Below are 18,903 nucleotides of genomic sequence, written 5' to 3' on the forward strand. Positions count from 1 at the left end.
ACATTCTTCATCTCTGTCAACGGATGTTGCAGCAAACGTCCATCTCTGCAAATCACATGATGGTGCTCTTGGGGCACATGGCCTCCACAGTGCATGTCACCCCCTTCGCACGTCTCCACCTACGTACTCCTAAATGGACCTTAGCGAACCAGTGGTCCCAAGCGACGGATCCTTGTTCACAACTCATATCTGTGACCTCGTCTCTTCGGCAGTCGCTTCTTTGGTGGTTGACATCTTCAAATCTATCCAGAGGTCTGCTGTTCCATCTACCTCCTCATCAACTGGTCATCACCACGGATTCCTCCCCCTATGCATGGGGAGCTCACTTGAACGAGTTCCAAACTCAGGGGTTTTGGACTACCCAGGAAAAGAAACACCACATCAATTTCCTGGAACTCCGAGCGATGTTTTACGCCCTCAAGGCTTTTCAACATCTTCTTTTTCCTCAGGTACTACTCATTTGCACAGACAACCAAGTTGCAATGTACTACATCAACAAACAGGGAGGGACGGGATCCCGTCTCTTGTGTCAGGAAGCTCAAAGGATTTGGACCTGGGCGACTGCTCGTCACTTATTCCTGAAGGCGGTCTACATCCAAGGGGAACAGAATTGCTTAGCAGACAATCTCAGCAGAATTCTTCAACCTCACGAATGGACTCTCGATCCCTTGACCCTCCAGTCCATTTTCTCTCAATGGGGCACACCTCAAGTGGATCTTTTTGCAGCTCCCCACAACCATCAACTGCCCCTGTTTTGCTCCAGACTTACTCTCCTCACCGTCTGGAACCCGATGCATTTCTCCTGGATTGGACCAATCTCTTCCTCTATGCATTTCCTCCTCTTCCGCTCATGCTGCGCACATTATTCAAACTCAAGAGGGAACAAGCCACCATGATTCTCATCGCTCCAAGGTGGCCCAGACAGCATTGGTTCTCCCTTCTACTTAACTCAGTTCCAGGGAACCCATACCTCTTCCACTGTTTCCTTCACTACTTACACAGCATCAGCAAACTCTACTTCATCCCAGCTTACAGTCTCTGCACCTGACAGCTTGGTATCTCTCGGGCTGACTTCGGCTCACTCTCTCCTTTCTCAGCCTGTCCGTTCTATTATTGATGCCTCCAGAAAACCGGCTACTCTTCAATGTTACCAACAAAAGTGGTCTCGGTTTTCTTCCTGGTGCCTCTTACATCACCATAATCCCATGTCTATAGCAGTAGGACTGGTGTTAGACTATCTTCTGTCCTTATCTGACTCTGGTCTTAAATCCTCTTCGATAAGAGTTCACCTTAGTGCTATTGCAGCTTTTCATGAGCCGATTCATGGAAAACCCCTCTCAGCTCATCCCTTGGTTTCTAGGTTCATGAAGGGCCTTTTCAATGTGAAGCCACCTCTCAGGGCCCCTCCTGTTGTATGGGATCTTAATGTGGTTCTTTCTGCGTTAATGAAACCTCCTTTCGAGCCTTTGGCCACAGCGCATTTTAAATTTCTAACTTGGAAAATGGTCTTTCTTATAGCTCTCACTTCTGCCAGGAGGGTCAGTGAGCTCCATGCACTGGTGGCTGATCCACCTTTCACTGTTTTTCACCATGATAAGGTCGTCCTCCGTACACATCCAAAATTCCTTCCTAAGGTTGTGTCTGAGTTTCATCTTAACCAATCCATCGTCCTACCTGTTTTTTTTCCCAAAGCCTCATTCTAATCCAGGTGAACAGGCTTTGCATACCTTGGATTGTAAACGTGCTCTGGCTTACTATCTTGAACGCACCAAACCTCACAGATCATCTCCTCAACTGTTTTTGTCCTTTGATCCTAACAAGTTGGGTCATCCTGTATCTAAACGCACCCTGTCCAATTGGCTTGTTGCTTGCGTTTCATTCTGTTATGCTCAGTCGGGCCTGACACTGGAAGGTTCTGTCACGGGCCACAAGATTAGAGCTATGGCAGCGTCTGTAGCTTTCCTCCATTCCACTTCCATTGAGGAAATCTGCAAGGCTGCTACTTGGTCCTCAGTTCATACTTTTACATCTCACTATTGTCTGGATGCATTCTCCAGACGGAATGGACACTTCGGCCAATCTGTTTTACAAAATTTGTTTTCCTAATGGCCAACCTTCCCTCCGTCCCTCTTTTTGTTAGCTTGGAGGTCACCCATCAGTCAAGAATATGCTGCCTGCTTGTCCTGGGATAAAGCACAGTTACTTACCGTAACAGGTGTTATCCAGGGACAGCAGGCAGATATTCTTGCGTCCCTCCCACCTCCCCGGGTTGGCTTCTTAGCTGGCTTATCCTAACTGGGGACCGTGCGCCTCCGTCGGGCGGGAAGGCACTCGCGCACGCGCGGTGCGGCCTAGCTAGAACTTTCTAAAGTTCTTAGAGTGCAATCACTCTAAAATTGTCCGGGGCTCCGTCGGTGCCGTCACCCATCAGTCAAGAATATCTGCCTGATGTCCCTGGATAACACCTGTTACGGTAAGTAACTGTGCTTTCAAGATCCATTCTCTAAACCAGACAATTCCTCCTTCACGACTTTTCTGAAGGAGATGTGTGAGTCTCTTTCAATTCCCTTGGAGGCTGAGTCCAAAAAATCCAAAGTGTTCTTGATGCATTGGACTTCGACCAGCCTCCAAAGGAATTTCTGAAGTTGCCCCTCCATGATATTTTAAGGGAGACTTTCTATAAAAATCTAGAAACTCCTTTGACTATTCCAGGGGCCCTTCGTAAGCTAGACTCCTTATACAAAGTCATCCCCATCCCTGGGTTTGATAAACCCCAGCTTCCACACGAATCTTTATTGGTGGAATCTACTCTCAAAAAGTCTGCGGGAGCTAGTGTGTACGCCTCAGTCCCTCCTGGCAGAGAAGGGAAGGCCATGGACAAATTTGGGAAAAGGTTATACCAAAATGCTATGTTGGCAAATCGATCTGGTAATTATGCCTTTCATTTCTCTTTTTATTTAAAGCACCTCATTCAGAATTTAGCTTCTTTTGAGAAATACCTACCTGACCGCAAGAGATCTGCTTTTCGTCATTGTTCTTCCTCCCTTCTCCAGCTTCGGAAGTTCATGGTACGTTCTATCTATGACACATTTGAACTTACCTCAAGAGCCACGGCCATGTCTTTTGCCATGCGTCGCCTGGCTTGGCTGAGAGTATCAGAGCTTGATGTCAACCATCAAGATCGCCTAGCTAACGCTCCCTGCCTAAGGGATGAGCTTTTTGGTGACTCTCTTGACTCCACCACACAAAAATTGTCGGCACATGAGACTCGCTGGGACACTCTTCTCAAAAATAAGAAGAAGACTCCACCTACCCGGCCTTTTCGGCAGCAATCAGCCTATCAACGCCGTTATGTTGCTAGACCCTTACCACCGGTTCCTCAGCAACCTAGACGCCAGCGTCAGCAACAACGTCAACCACCTCGTACGCAGCAGCAGCAACAGGTGAAACCTCCTCCGCAGCAGAAGTCTACTCAACTCTTTTGACTTCATTCTCCAGGGCATAGCCAATATTCTACCAGCCACCCATCTACCTCAACCTATAGGAGAACGTCTTTCTCTGTACATCAGCCGTTGGGAGATCATCACTTCGGACCAGTGGGTTCTCAATATCATCCGCCACGGCTACTCTCTCAACTTTCAGACTCTTCCTGCCCAAAGTCCGCCAAAAGAGTCTGCTTTGAACACTCCTCAGTCCTCCCTCCTTCTTCAGGAGGTCCAATCCCTCCTTCTTCTGTACGCCATAGAGGAAATTCCTCTCGATCAGAAGGGGCAGGGATTCTACTCCCGTTATTTTCTGGTTCCCAAAAAAACAGGAGATCTCAGACCCATATTAGATCTTCGCGATCTCAATAAATGCTTGGTCAAAGAAAAATTCAAAATGCTTTCTCTGGCCACTCTTTACCCTCTTCTCAATCAGGGCGATTGGCTATGCTCCCTCGATCTCAAAGAGGCATACACTCACATTCCGGTCAATCTGGCCTCCAGACAGTACCTCCGCTTCATGATCAATCACTGTCATTACCAGTACAAGGTGTTACCCTTCGGTCTTGCCTCCTCTCCCAGGGTATTCACCAAATGTCTCATTGTGGTGGCCACTTTTCTCCGCTCTCATCATCTTCAGGTCTTCTCTTACCTGGACGACTGGTTAATCAAAGCCACTTCCTCTCAGGCAGTGCTACTTGCTACCAACCAGACCATCCTTTTTCTCCAACTTCTGGGATTCGAGATCAATCTACCCAAATTGCATCTCATCCCTACTCAGAGACTTCAGTTCATAGGAGCGGTTCTGGACACAGTCCTCATGAAATCGTTCCTGCCGCCCAACCGTCTTCAGACTCTTCAATATCTATGTCAGCAGGTGCTTCCACAACGCTCCATCTCTGCCAAGCAAATGATGATACTCTTGGGTCACATGGCCTCGACAGTGCATGTCACCCCCTTCGCACGTCTTCACCTGCGCACTCCTCAGTGGACCCTAGCTACCCAGTGGTCCCAAGCGATGGATCCTTGCTCACGACACATATTTGTGACATCATCTCTTTGTCAATCTCTACAATGGTGGTTGATATCTTACAATCTCTCCAGAGGTCTTCTGTTCCATCTACCTCCTCATCAACTAGTCATCACCACTGATGCCTCCCCTTATGCCTGGGGGGCTCACTTGAACGAGTTTCAAACTCAGGGCCTTTGGACGGCTCAGGAAAAGAAACATCACATCAATTTCCTGGAACTCCGGGCGATGTTTTTTGCCCTCAAGGCTTTCCAACATCTTCTCTTTCCTCAAGTTCTACTACTTTGCACAGACAACCAAGTTGCAATGTACTACATCAACAAACAGGATGGGACAGGCTCTCGCCTCTTGTGCCAGGAAGCCCAAAAGATTTGGTCTTGGGCGATAGATCACCAATTATTCCTGAAAGCTGTCTACATTCAGGGAGAGCAGAATTCCTTAGCAGACAATCTCGGCAGAATTCTCCAGCCCCACGAATGGACTCAATCCTTTGACTCTCCAGTCCATTTTCGCTCAATGGGGCACTCCTCAGATAGACCTCTTTGCAGCTCCTCACAATCATCAGCTGCCCCACTTCTGCTCTAGACTCTCCTCTCCTCACCGTCTGGCAGCGGATGCATTTCTCCTGGATTGGTCCAATCTGTTCCTGTATGCTTTCCCTCCTCTGCCTCTCATGTTACAAACCTTGTTCAAGCTCAAGAGGGAACAAGCCACTATGATTCTCATCGCTCCATGGTGGCCCAGGCAACATTGGTTCTCCCTTCTACTTCAACTCAGTTCCAGGGAGCCCATTCTTCTTCCACTGTTTCCTTCTCTGCTTACCCAGCATCAGCAGACCCTTCTGCATCCCAACCTCCAGTCTCTGCACCTGACAGCTTGGTATCTTTCGGGTTGACCTCTGCTTATTCTCTTCTGTCTCAGCCCGTTCGTTCTATTCTGGATGCTTCCAGGAAACCGACCACTCTTCAATGCTACCAACAGAAGTGGACCCGGTTTTCTTCCTGGTGTCTTCTTCATCATCATGATCCCACTTCGCTTGCAGTGGAGACCTTGTTAGGTTATCTACTTTCTTTGTCTGACTCTGGTCTTAAGTCTACTTCCATCAGAGTCCACCTCAGTGCTATTGCTGCTTTTCATGAGCCAGTTCATGGGAAACTTCTCTCAGCTCATCCTTTGGTTTCCAGATTCATGCGGGGTCTTTTCAATGTGAAACCACCTCTTAAGCCCCCTCCTGTAGTCTGGGATCTCAATGTGGTTCTTTCCGCCTTAATGAAGCCTCTGTTTGAACCTTTGGCTACAGCTCCTTTCAAGTTTCTCACTTGGAAAGTGGTCTTCCTTACTCCTCTCACCTCTGCCAGGAGGGTCAGTGAGTTGCATGCACTAGTTGCTGATCCACCTTTTACAGTCTTTCATCATGACAAGGTGGTTCTGCGTACACATCCAAAGTTTCTCCCTAAGGTTGTCTCTGAATTTCATCTCAACCAATCGATTGTCCTGCCTGTTTTCTTCCTGAAACCTCATTCTCATCTGGGAGAACAGGCTTTACATACTTTGGACTGTAAGCGGGCTTTAGCTTACTATTTAGAGCGTACTAAGCCCCACAGATCAACTCCCCAACTCTTTCTGTCCTTTGATCCGAATAAATTGGGACATCCCGTTTCTAAACGTATGTTGTCAAATTGGCTTGCAGCGTGCATTTCATTCTGTTATGCTCAGTCCGGACTGAAACTGGAAGGTTCTGTCACGGCCCATAGGGTTAGAGCTATGGCAGCATCTGTAGCTTTCCTCCGTTCCACTCCTATTGAGGAAATCTGCAAGGCTGCTACTTGGTCCTCAGTTCATACTTTTACATCTCATTATTGTCTGGATTCTTTCTCCAGACGGGATGGACACTTCGGCCAGTCTGTTTTTCAACATTTATTTTCCTAATGGCCAACCTTACCTCCATCCCTCTTTTTGTTAGCTTGGAGGTCACCCTTCAGTCAAGAATATGCTGCCTGCTTGTCCTGGGATAAAGCACAGTTACTTACCGTAACAGGTGTTATCCAGGGACAGCAGGCAGATATTCTTGCGTCCCACCCACCTCACCGGGTTGGCTTTTTAGCTGGCTTATCCTAACTGGGGACCGCGCACCTCCGTCGGGCGGGAAGGCACTCGCGCATGCGCGGTGCAGCCTGCTAGAACTTTCCAAGTTCTTAGAGTGCAATCACTCTAAAGTTGTCCGTACCGGGGCTCCGTCGGTGCCATCACCCATCAGTCAAGAATATCTGCCTGCTGTCCCTGGATAACACCTGTTACGGTAAGTAACTGTGCTGTATCTCAACCTCAGACCTTCTATACCAGCATTCTTTAATGCAAGGCTTGAGGGTCAAGTGGTTCTGCTCATTCATACTCTGATTCTAACCTCTCTCCTTAAAGAATGACATGGGGGATGGTTTCTTGTGGTTATCCATGGGGAAGGGAATGGTGATGAATTCAGTCACCATGTCCTTCTCTTATTTATGTGTCCACTAGAACTTGCAATGTACATTTCATTATATTGCTCACTTCTTAGTATATACCTGTGCAACAGATGAGCAGGAGCTCCTCTATCTAGTGTCAGTCATAAGCATCAAACTCACATTGGGCAGCACTTTTAGTGTGTGAGATTTCTTGCAGAAGATAGAGGACACAATTTGGTGTGGTTATTCCTTCACAAAGCATGCAGACATCATTGCCAAGCTTAATTTTTTTTTTCTCTTTACTGCTGCTGCTTTTCCAGATTTGAACAAAGCTTGTGGGAACACAATTGAGGCACATGAGGCAGCACAGATGCATCAGAACTTCTCCCAGCAGCTTCTCCAGGATCACATTGAGGCCTGTAGTCTTCCTGAACACAACCTGATCACGGTATGGTGTAGTCCCTTATCCTCATCCAACAAACAAAAAAATCCTTTAGAGAAAGGGAACAGTGGCAACTGTTGTGGAGCATGGTGATGCAAAATTTGCTGCTCCCACGATTGAAAAACTAAGGCCAGTACTGGGCAGACTTGCACGGTATGTGTCTGTATATGGCCTTTGGTTGAGGATGAGCTGGGAGGGTATAGATGGGCTGGAGTGAGCTTTGATAGAGACTTCAGGATTTGGAACCCAAGCACTTTACTGGGTAGAGCTTTGGATTCTTGCCCAGAAATAGTTAAGAAGGAAAAATAAAATTAAAATTGAATCAGGTTGGGCAGACTGGATGGCCGTCATCTACTATGTTCACTCTATTAGTGGATGTGGAAAGGCAGCCTTGTGCAGGTTTCCAATAGAGCCTTTGTTGTTTTTATGGGAGGTGCAAGTGAGTGAAGTGCTAGTGGGACAACTTTTGTACACTATCACATGCACCAAAGGTAGTCTGTCCTATCCTTTTATCTTGATACTAGTCTTTAAGCCCATTACATTAACGGGTGCTAGAATAGATGTGTCTGTCTGTCTTTCTCTCTCTCTCTCTCTCTCCTTGGCCGCTGTCTGTCTGTCTTTTTTTTTTTTTAGCACACCCCTCCTCCTAAAGCAGCCCCCTTTCCCTCGCTCCCTGGCCCCGTTGTGCCATGCCTGCCTGCTCCATGGCCCCCTTCTGTTCCCCCCTCCCAGAGCAAAGAATGATTGTTGCCTACCCCCCAGCACACCCATCCCCCCAAAGCAGGCCCCTTTCCCTCTCCCCCTGGCCCCCTGTTGTGCCATGCCTGCCTGCTCCATGGCCCCCTTCTGTTCCCCCCCTCCCAGAGCAAAGTATGTTTGCTGTCTGGCCCCCCCAGCACACCCCTCCCCCCAAAGCAGCCCCCTTTACCTCTCCCCCCCGGCCCGAGTGAGTGGTTACAGCTATAGCCTCAGGTTGTGGGTTCAAATCCCACGCTGCCCCTGGAGTCCTTGACGCCACTGCCCGACAGATCAGGGATAGTTTGAACAAAAAATATAAATTTTTTTTTTTTTGGGGGGGGGGGAAGTAATGGTGATAGAAAACGTTGATCTGAAGCGTACCTGCACAGCTCAAACCCTTTCATCCCTACACAACTTAGAATCCAGTGTAAACCAGGCCAGTTTAACAGCTGGCATCCACGGGGTGACAAAAGTGGATGCAATCAAACCAAAACCTGACGCCAAAGATACCAAGTCACACCCATTAAGTCTGTGACACACACAGTTAACTGCCCCCCACACTTACATTAATTGTGGGAATTCCCAGCATTCTTTCCGTGAGCCTTGATCTGATTCTGGTAAGGACGCATTACAAATGAAAATTGTAAAGTAAATTCAGAGAGAGCGCCTCTCCTTCAATCTTCAACTCTTCCCAGCTATGTTCTCTCCCTCATTCTCAAACCGCCTGTGCCCTACCTTCAAACTTGTTTCTGGGAGTTCACCAGCGCCCAGCAGCAACAATTCATATTTGTTGTCAACCACAGCCTCGCAGTCTTCCCTCGATCGCGTCCCGCCCCCCCTCCGACACAATTTCCTGTTTCCGGTGGAGCCGGACACGGCAGAGGCGGGTCCAATGTACCTCACACAATTTTGAAGGTAGTATGGGGACAGGGTGTGAGAGGTGCATGCCGGCCTGGAGGGGGATGGGGGTACCGGGACAGGGGGGCGGGTCTTGAGAGAGCTGTTTTTTTGCCGTGGCCTCCTCCCTCATTGCACTGGGTCGAGCCCTTTTCGGCGTCTGCCCTCCTCCCGGCAGCCGCCACTCTGCGCGTCCTGGAGTCCTGGTGACGTAGTAAACGCGCATGCACACTCTTGCCGCCACATCAGGGATCAGGGAACATGTGGCGCAAGTGCGCATGCGCAATTAGCGTTTTATTATAGATTGGTGGAATACTTTTTCTGGCGGTACTCATAAGACACTTGTTCTTTACCTACTACTTATTAACATAGGCAAAGAGACAAAAGTGTAGCTAAACTGTGTGTATAAATAAAACTTTATATCTTTAATTGTACTTTTTTTCTCTCCCTCTTGTCTTTCAGTGGATAGATGGCCCACCTCCTGTCCAGTTTCAGGCTCAGAATGGCCCCACCACAAGCCTGGCTAGCCTCTTGTGAGACCCTTGTCCTTCCTCCAAACCTTGCCAACTGTGACTCTGCCAGACCTGGCTGCATCACTACTAAGTAGTGCTGTATGCTTTTTAAACCTAAGCAACATTTTACTTTTTAATAATTCTTATTTTTCTACATTAAGAAATAAATCTCTTGTGCATTTTGTTTACTCTCTGGCCCTGCAGAGGTAGCTGAATGCTATTCAGCTTGAGACGGACAGACCTCGAATCAAGGTTAGAAAACAGAGAGGGGCTAGGAGAGCTGAAAATACACAAGAATAAAACCAGTGTTTTCTTTCAGCCAGGTTAAACCAGATAAAGTAATGGTGCTTCATTACTGCTGTTTCTGTACCACAAACCAGCAGAGGAAGTTCACCGAAGAGGAAAGTCTGTTTTAGATCATTTGGGAACCTTTTGACTTAGAAAGCTGACTTGGATGAAATGTTTCCCAAGGACGGACCTAACAGAACAATCAACTTTTAAATTAAGTTATCAGCTATGATTGAAAGGTTGGATTGGATGAAGAGAACTCAAAGCCCCTGCTTGGGCTGACATTTTGCTGCCACAGGAAGGGAACCTTGCTTTGCTTTTCTCCTTTGAAAAGGCATAGGGCATCGTGCACCATCTGTGCAAAGTCAGCAAACCTTTTTCTGCCAGCTTTTCCTTTATCTCAGATGAAGATTTAATAACACACAAATAAATACCTTGGAGCTTCACAACGGGAAGTGCATTTTAAGCTGCTTTTATATACACATTTTTATATTTATGATTTCACTTTGTGTTTTGATTTTCTTTTCTTTTACCACTGGTGCATTCAAATTATATTTGTTCTGTACTAAATATAGTACTGTATAGAGTTTGTAGAGGAAGGAATGGAAGCTTTCAGGCTTGGGAAGAAATTCTTTCCTTGCAAGCTTAATTTAAAAGAGTTATTCAATCTTTAAAAGAAATTAGTTTCAAACTGATCACTTGTGAAGAAAGTCAGATGTATTAGCATGTGTCTGTTACCAGTTTGACTCTTGGGGGGAGGGATATAACAGCTCAGGTACCTGACTTTGCATGAGCGCCAGCAACCTGAGCAATAGGTTGCCAAGCTATGGCTGGCACCGTCTCGGCTTAGTTCCTGGGATAGCTGCATTGGGGCTGTGGCATAGTTTTAGTAGATGGCTGGCCCTGCAACTACCTGATTGCACTTCAGAGCTGTATGATTTGTCTCCTTTTCTCCTTGTATGGTGTTGCCCTTGGCTCTAGGCATTTGCAACATGGAGTGTTGCTCTTGTGTACTTTTGGGGTCTTCATTAAAGGTGAAGAACAGCACTTCTTACAGCCAAGAGGCAGAAAAGAATGTCAGCTTTATTATCTGTCCTCTTAAATCCATCTCCATTAACCCACCTCTTTATATAATTTTTATGACTCATCTTTGTCCTTTATTAGTAAAGAATCAATGCAAATATATTTTATAGAGTAGTTTTCATTTAGTAGTTATATGATGTTTTTGTTAAAATTAAAATTTGGTGCAGTCTAGGGAATAGCTTATCTTGTTTACCCATTTTATTAAAAAAGAGAATGACCCTTTTTTCTATAAATAGTTTTTTTTTGCCTGAAACAGAGGTAGGGGAGAAAAGCAAAACACCTTCCTATTTTGGTGCTTGCCTACTGTATGGCTCTAATTTCATTTCTGGGTTTTAAAAATGTATTTTTTTTCCTGAGGCTTGTAGAGAAAGCTTTGACTAGGACAAGAGCTTGAAGCTCCTCTACTATTCAGTAACAGTATGAAAAAAAAAATCATATATTGAAAAATTGAGCAAAATCTAAACTGCTGGAGGAGAGGCTTTTATATCTGAAACCAAGCCCCAGAGGCACCTCACTTAATATCATATCACAGAACTGCTTCCCTGACAGCACATGACCCTGCTCAAAGAGTTAGGGAGCCTCCTATGATGAGTGACTGAGCCAAGTTGTGTTCATTGTGAAAACTTAAGTTTGAGAGGTACTTGCTAGAAAGCTAGTGTTCTGCTTAAGTTGAAATATAACAGAGGTGAAAACTGAAGGTGTCCAAAAGCTACAGAGTAAGACTCTAGCCACCTCCGATACATTTGATTAGCTGAATGATGTTTTAACCTTCCCTAGGCCAATCCTGATTGACAGATTAGGTTCTTACCTGGGTAATCTGGTTTCTGCTAGGATACACAGGAGTCCATACTTGAGCTGTTTATTCCCATTTCCTGTGAACTTCAGAAGGATATCCCTTTTTTTAAAAAAAAAATTCTTTATTCCTTTTTAATCATTCAACAAGTGTACAATAAAAAGTAATACATAGGCTCAAAAACAACACTTGATAACTCCATCAAGATAACATTTGTATATATATATAAACCCCTCACCCACCCTCCCTTTCAATACTATTTTCTTAATTCATTTAACCTTCTTATTTCCTTTTACTTTTTCCTTCAATTATACAATCCCCCCCTATCCCTTTAAGAACTTGAGAACTCATCCTCTTCTGCAGTAGACCACCCTCCTCAATGGGTAGCAAAGCAATTGAACTCCACTGAAACTAAGAAAAGAGGACAGGCACAGGGAACTCCGCTGGCAAGAAACAAATTCCGCTCAGCTCTGAAACTTAGAAAACAGAACAAATGATAAATAAATATTTAACAATAAACAGAGAATAACAAACATTCGTATGAGTAACTCAGATCCAACATGCTAAAGGTAACAAGCAGGAGCTATAGGACCCTCCCAGGAGGAATGAGAAAGGGAAAAAAAACCCAATCCCTGAAACACATCTTTTCTTTATCCTAGGTATAATAGCAGATGTCCCAAGACAGACACTGGCAATGTCCAAGGCAGAAATCAGGCATATCAAAACAAGTCCACACAGGAAGGTAGAATGGACTCCTGTGTATCTTAATAGAACTCAGATTACTGTTCTGTCGCAGATACACAGGAGTCCATACTTGAGCTGATGTACCAAAGCAGTGCCATACATCTAGGGAGGGACAGATGAGCCTGCCTGCAGTACTGAGGACCCAAAGGTGGCATCCTTTCGAGATGCCACATCTACTCTTTAGAAGTTTGTAAAAATATGAAGAGTAGCTCAGGTAGCAGCGCTGCAGAATTCATCAAGCAAAATGGAGGTCACTACCCCTCCAGGAATTCACGCCAGGAGGTCACTACCCCTCAGGAAAGAGGCAGCTGTTTCTTGTCAGAAAGGAAGAGGAAATCGCCCTATGGGTCCATCTAGCAATGGTTGCCTTGGAGGTTGGCCTGCCCCTTCTCGAGTGACAGGTCAGTACAAAAAGACGATCAGAAAGCCTTGAGTCAGCCCTCTCCAGGTAGATGAATAGGGCCCTGTGCACATCCAGCTAACGCAGAAGCTTATTTCGTTTGTCTGAACCCATAGGCTGAAAGGCAGGCGAAGCTCCTGATTAACATGAAAGGTGGAAACCACTTGGAAGAAAGGAAGGAACTGTATGCAGCGAAACACCCGACTCCGTGAAACAGAGAAATGGTTCCCTGCAAGAGATGGCCTGCAATTCTGAGATCCTTCTTTTCGAGACTTGGCAACCAAAAACACTCTTTTGAACATAAGGTCTAGCAGAGTAGCCTCCAAAAGAGGCTCTTAAGGAACACAGGCCAGGCACATTGAGGTCCCAAGACTGGAACGGTCTGCACAATAGGGATCTTAGCCTCAAAGCCCCCCTTGAAAACCAAGACACATCCAGGTGAGAAGCCAGAGACCAAAGGCTACTCCAAGCCTGAAAGCACGAAGTACCGGTTTTCTGCAACTTGAGGGACAAATCCTTGCAGGAAGGCAAGGATTACTGGAACGGGAGCTCTTGCTGGTTCTACCTGCTCCTTGGCACACCATAACTGGAAGGTCTTCTAGGTCTTAGCATAAGCCACAACCATCACCGGTTTCTTAGCCCTAAGGAGAATCGTAACCACAACCTCCAAATAACCCTTCCAAATCAAGGCCATGCACTCAAGAGCTACACCATAAGACCAAAGTGTTCCGGCTTCTTTATCAGAACCAGACCTTGACTGAAGCCCTGGATGAACAGGCAACTTCAGGGGTCTGCCTCTCTGTAGACACACCAGGTCCAAGTACCAAGGTCTTTGGGGCCAGTGTGGCACCACCAAGATCACCAGAACCTGATGGGTCGCCATCCTGCGGATGATCCAACATACCATGGTGGAAACTCATAGAGAAGCAGATTTGTGGGCCACAATTGGACCAGGACTTCCAGCCCTGTGCTTCCCCGCTCGATTCTGCAATTGTAGAAGCGGCTGCTTTCGCACTCTTAACCATTGCTATGAGATCCTTGCCTGGTTGCCCCAAGTCTAGACGATAAGGGAAAATGTTTTTTGAGACAGATCACTCTCCGGTATCCAGGGTCTGCCAGCTGAAAAAGTCGGCTAGGATGTTCTCTTCTCTTTAACATGGGCCACTGATAGAGCCTACAATTGAAGTTCTGCCCACTGGAATAGCATCTGAGCCTCCAAGCGAAGGGCAGAGTTTCTGGTGCCCCCCTGTCTCTTTACATAAGACATTACGGTGGTGTTGTCTGAAAATACCCTGGCCACTTTCCCTGTCAAGAAAGACTGCAACTGATAGACCACTTGCTCTGCATAGGACTTCCCAGCCACTGAGGCTGGCTTCAGTTGTAAGGATCACCCATGCCCCTCTCCAAGTTCTCCCCTTGAAACCACCAATGCAAGCTGTGCTTTGTCTCCATTGTCCAGGAGAGCCGTATCTGCAGGGAATGATGTTGCAGAGACCATCTGGATAGAAGAGAGTGCTGGAGAAAGAGCACAGATGTATTCTTGCCCAGGGCACCACTTCCAAGGAAGACCTGGCTTGGAAAGGCCAAGATCGCAAGGATCTGCGTCCTGATCTTCTGTTTGCGTGGTTTGGGAAGAAAAACACAGCCCAGTGTTGTGTTGAAGAGAACACCCAGCTACTCCAAATACTGAGTAGACTGAAGATGACGTTTCTGTAAGAGGCTCACCACCTGCTGGACCTCATGCTCACAGTCTGCCAGTGAGGGGGCCCTGGTCAGCCAATCATCCAGGTAAGAATGCACCTGGACACCCATCTGGCAAAGGTAGGCCACTACAACCACCATGACCTTGATAAAGTTACGTGGAGCCATGGCCAAACCGATGAGGAGAGTGAGTCAAAAACTGGAAGTGGTGCTGAAGCACATGAAATCTCAGATATCTTCTGTGAGTCTGAAAGATGGGGATGTGAAGATAGCTTCCGTCAAATCAAGAGAAGCAAGGAATTCTCCTGGAGCCACTGCCGCTATGATGGAGCGGACTGTTTCCATGTGAAAGTGAGGGACTTCCAGGATCTCAGGTATATATTTCAAATCCAGAATAGGCCTCCAATCTTCTGTGCCTTTCTTAGGCACTATGAATTATAAAGAGTATCTGCCTGAGCCTGATTATTCTTGAACTAGTTCTATGGCACAAATGTCTAAAAGTTGTTGTACTGTCGTTCAGACTGACCTGCTTCTCCGTCTGTCTGGCTGGGGAGATGAGGAACAGAGCTGGAAGGGAGCGATAAAATGTGACCCTCCCTGATAATGTCCAGCACCCATCGGTCAGATGAGATCTGTTCCCATTTGTCCCTGAATGCCAAAATGGAGTAAGCTTAAACCTTACATAGGACTCTAATGATGTCATAAAGCGCGTCGGCCACATAATCCACACCCTCATTAAACATGTGAGGACAGAAATCCCCAATCTGAGGGACTAGTCCGCAGCTTGGTATAGCAGGCGCACGCCACAACTGAGGCAGTAGCTGCAGCTTTGATACCCAAAGCCAGTGCATCCAGTGTACAGTCCTGTGTATTCTTAGCATAACTCCATCTTCACTAGGAAGGTGTGCTTGGTCACTTGTACCATTACAGAATGCAAGATGGCCACCGTAAAAAAATTGTGCCAAAAAACAGACCTTTGAAGCCAAATACAAAAAATAGCGATTTTAAAGTTTTAGAGAAGGGGGACCTGAATACTAACACCAGAAACTACTAAAACTCCAAAGCGAATAATGGGAGTACCTTCTGTGACAACAGGTGCCTATTTGTCTGAATCAGGGGAAGAATTTCTACCTCAGAAATTGCTCAGACCTCAACCATCGAAGGATATCTTCTGGCTGACTCCCATCCCCGAGATTCCTCACGCAGCGAAGAGGGGAGAAATTATGCAGCGGGCTCCCTGATAACCCAGGGTTCTTACTCGTATGGCCACACAGCCTACACTCAAGCCTTTGACTAGCTTGACTGAATCAGCAGGCAAGCCGCTTCCAAGGGGACAGACCCTGAGCTCCTGAAAGGACCAAAAGCAGGCTGGCTCTCTAGGTACTCTCGAGATTGGCCTGCGCGCAGCAGTCCTACTGCTTCTTTTCCCCAGCAGAGTATGCCCCTGAGAAGGGGACCTCCAAGTGCTGAAGCCACAAATAACTTCAAAATACTGGTGGAAAAAATACCGAAAACAAAGGAAGAACAGAGCACAACATCCCTGAGTTTGCTTGCAAAAGGAATAACTGAAGAGGGTGCTGCAAAAGGGAAGGAGTTCTCAAGTTCTTAAAGGGATATCCTTCTGCAGTTCGTGTCAAAGCAGCTCCTGATTGGTAAGGCCCGACTTTAGTGCAGGAAGAGGCGGTCGGAGCATATAGCGAGTGATTTCTTTCACTCGCCGACGCTTTGGCTGCTCTCCTGCCTCTCCAGCTGTCCTCTTCTGGTCAGTGGTTGCGGTTGGAAAATACCGCGAATGACCGGGGTAACACTGTACACTTTATTTCATGAAGAACCCTTTCCAGTGGCTTTCTAGTTTTCAGCCAGTTCAGAGCTGACTAGCCAAAAGCTCCTTGAAATTTCTGCCCATTATTGTGTATGCATTCATTGGTTTGGAAATTTTTCAAGGCTACTCCATTACTTACTTAAAATAGCTCTTTTTTTTGTTCCCATTTTTATAGACTTGATCTTGCATCATCCTGGCTCTCTTCCTTTCTTGGTCATGATGGGTGGTGCCTTTTACCCACTGTAGCAGACACTTGCTAATATTTTGTCTTGGAAGCGCTTCAATTGTTGCAGAAACTTGTACAGCTTATTTTGACTATATTTGTATATTAAATTATTTAATTATTAAATGCTCTTATATTAGTTACTAATGGGATTTTAGCTATTTTTACATCTGACATGTAAAATGTCACTTCTATTATATATAAAACAAAAGTTAACTGACACTGAAGTGTACAGTTTAAACACATAAACTCATCTTTAAACAAGCTGCTCTGAAATTGAATCATTTTTCTAATTTCCTGCTGATAGGGAAAATCTCCTTTATACAGTGAGCTGTACAGCTTTTGTGAAATCTGATCTCTAAGCAGTTTTTAACTTGTCCAGTGAAATGATAGCAGCTCATCCTTGCCCTGTAGAAAGTTTAAATATAAGACAGAAAAAAACAGTGATAAAATCAATCCTTCTGTGAACATGTATGAAATGCTGTGCCTTCTAAATAGCTCTCTTTAACATTCCTCCCCTAATTGAAAAATAAGTTAATGGTAATTAAAATGGTCCCAGGAAGATGTTTGGTGTATTATAAGAGCATGCACAAAAAAAGAATAATAATGTATGCATTGAAATCTAAGCAGATGCTTCCTGCAACCATGTGAACAAAAAGGTTGTAGGGACTCGTTTGAAGAACTGGGAAAAGTCTTTGTAAATACAAAAAGATGGCACAGCTTGCTGACCCTTAGTCTCCAACCCAGGGCTCAAACAGATCACAAAAGCAACATCTAAAGTTCTTAGCAGAAGGAGAGGGACTCTCAACTAATAGATAAGTGGCATTGCAAGGCTTCGCTCCAAACCAAGGGTAAAGGGAGAGGAGTACACAGGGACAAAGAAAAAGGCAGGTAAAATACCATTGTCTGCACTCCTGTAGGTAAAACTGCAGCTGAGGGCTAACACAAGTGTGTGTTCAAATATCTTGTACAGACGGTGGGGGGGGGGGGGGGGGGGGGGGGGGGGGGGGGGGGGGGGGGGGGGGGGGGGGAGGAAGAAAGTGAAAGGCAAACACCCCACTCCAAACTGCACTGCGTAGTAACTGCATGCCCTTTTCTGGAATAGCCATATGTGGAAAGTTCCTCGGTGCTTTGCAGACAGGACAGCAGCAACAAATTAGTTCACTGCTGTTAACTAAAATGATCAGGCAACTGAAACTTTCACATTTCAAATCGCAATCCCTTTTCTCTGGGTTTTATGGTAGATACCACTACTAACTTAATTATTTCTTAAATACAAAAGTTCCTTAGATTAGATTGGTATATACCTGGGACTTATGGGTATCTCTCTGTACAAGAAGCATCAATTGCACTGCATATTGTTAAAGTTGTGTTTCTACACCATAATTAAAGAACTCCCTCTCATACCCCTACTTTGTTGTTGGATGGAGGTAGATATTCTCTTTCCACTTCTAGAGGAACCACAAGGTGTGTTTGGTTCAGACACAATTGTTCCTTGCTCTCTGTCCTTAGATCATTTTGTCTGTATAATCATGTTTGCTACAACAAAAATTTTTTATGTTACGTCAGGTATAATGTATTTTTACAGGTTTCTAGAACGCTAAAGAAATGTGAACTGTACCCCTTGCCGTTGCTTTTAACAGTTTGTACATACTGTAATGAAAAATTTGGAGTATCAAGATATAACATTAGATGTTAGCTTGGCATTGAAATTTGGTTTATTTTGTTTTCTATTAGAAGAATTTTTAAATAAAATTAACATTTAATTTGGTCATTTTCTGGTTTTCAGTTCCATATTGAGTGAAAGGTTTAGTGTAAGTTTGTAGCAGACTACTGGCTTCTTAACAAAATTAAGTCATCCAGAAACATGTTTGCTTGTGCAATTTATTTAATTTAATTTGAAAAATATACTGTCACCTTTTTCTTGCATTGTGGACCAAGGTGATGTACAGTCCTCTTGGTGTATGACATACTGCTTTACTGATGTTCACCGAAAAGCAGATTATAAACATTTGTAATTAAACCTATACTTTGAGCAGTGCATGCACTCACATCCACATCTCCACCTCTCTATCAGCTTGAGTACCAACTTTTTCAGCATTGCTGTTTTACTTTTTACCTCACTTCAGCAAGCTGGACTGATATAACTAGCACTCCTCAGACTTTGAATGTAGAACCAGATATACAACTTAGTTAAATCCTGAAAACCATGAGATGTCTAGTGTCTTTAGTCAAGGGAAGGAAACGTACATGACAACGAAAGATTAGGGCCCAGATTCTCAAAACTATAACGCAGTAGCTAAACTG

The 18,903-nt window shown here is 45.4% G+C and overlaps 1 protein-coding gene across 2 annotated transcripts in view; it reads left to right on the forward strand.

The window, feature by feature from the left end:
- The window catches only part of MAU2 (MAU2 sister chromatid cohesion factor), a 119,862-nt gene extending 101,492 nt beyond the window's left edge, over positions 1–18,370 (forward strand). For both annotated transcript variants that reach the window (XM_033954093.1, XM_033954092.1), the window contains exons 18-19: positions 7,274–7,401; positions 9,493–18,370. In XM_033954093.1, the coding sequence (XP_033809984.1) occupies positions 7,274–7,401; positions 9,493–9,567 (203 nt within the window). In that variant the 3' untranslated portion in view covers positions 9,568–18,370. The remainder of the gene's footprint in view (positions 1–7,273; positions 7,402–9,492) is intronic.
- Positions 18,371–18,903: the final 533 nt, after the last annotated feature.

The sequence above is a fragment of the Geotrypetes seraphini genome, chromosome 8, assembly GCF_902459505.1.
Source record: "Geotrypetes seraphini chromosome 8, aGeoSer1.1, whole genome shotgun sequence".
NCBI classification, from domain to species: Eukaryota; Metazoa; Chordata; class Amphibia; order Gymnophiona; family Dermophiidae; genus Geotrypetes; species Geotrypetes seraphini.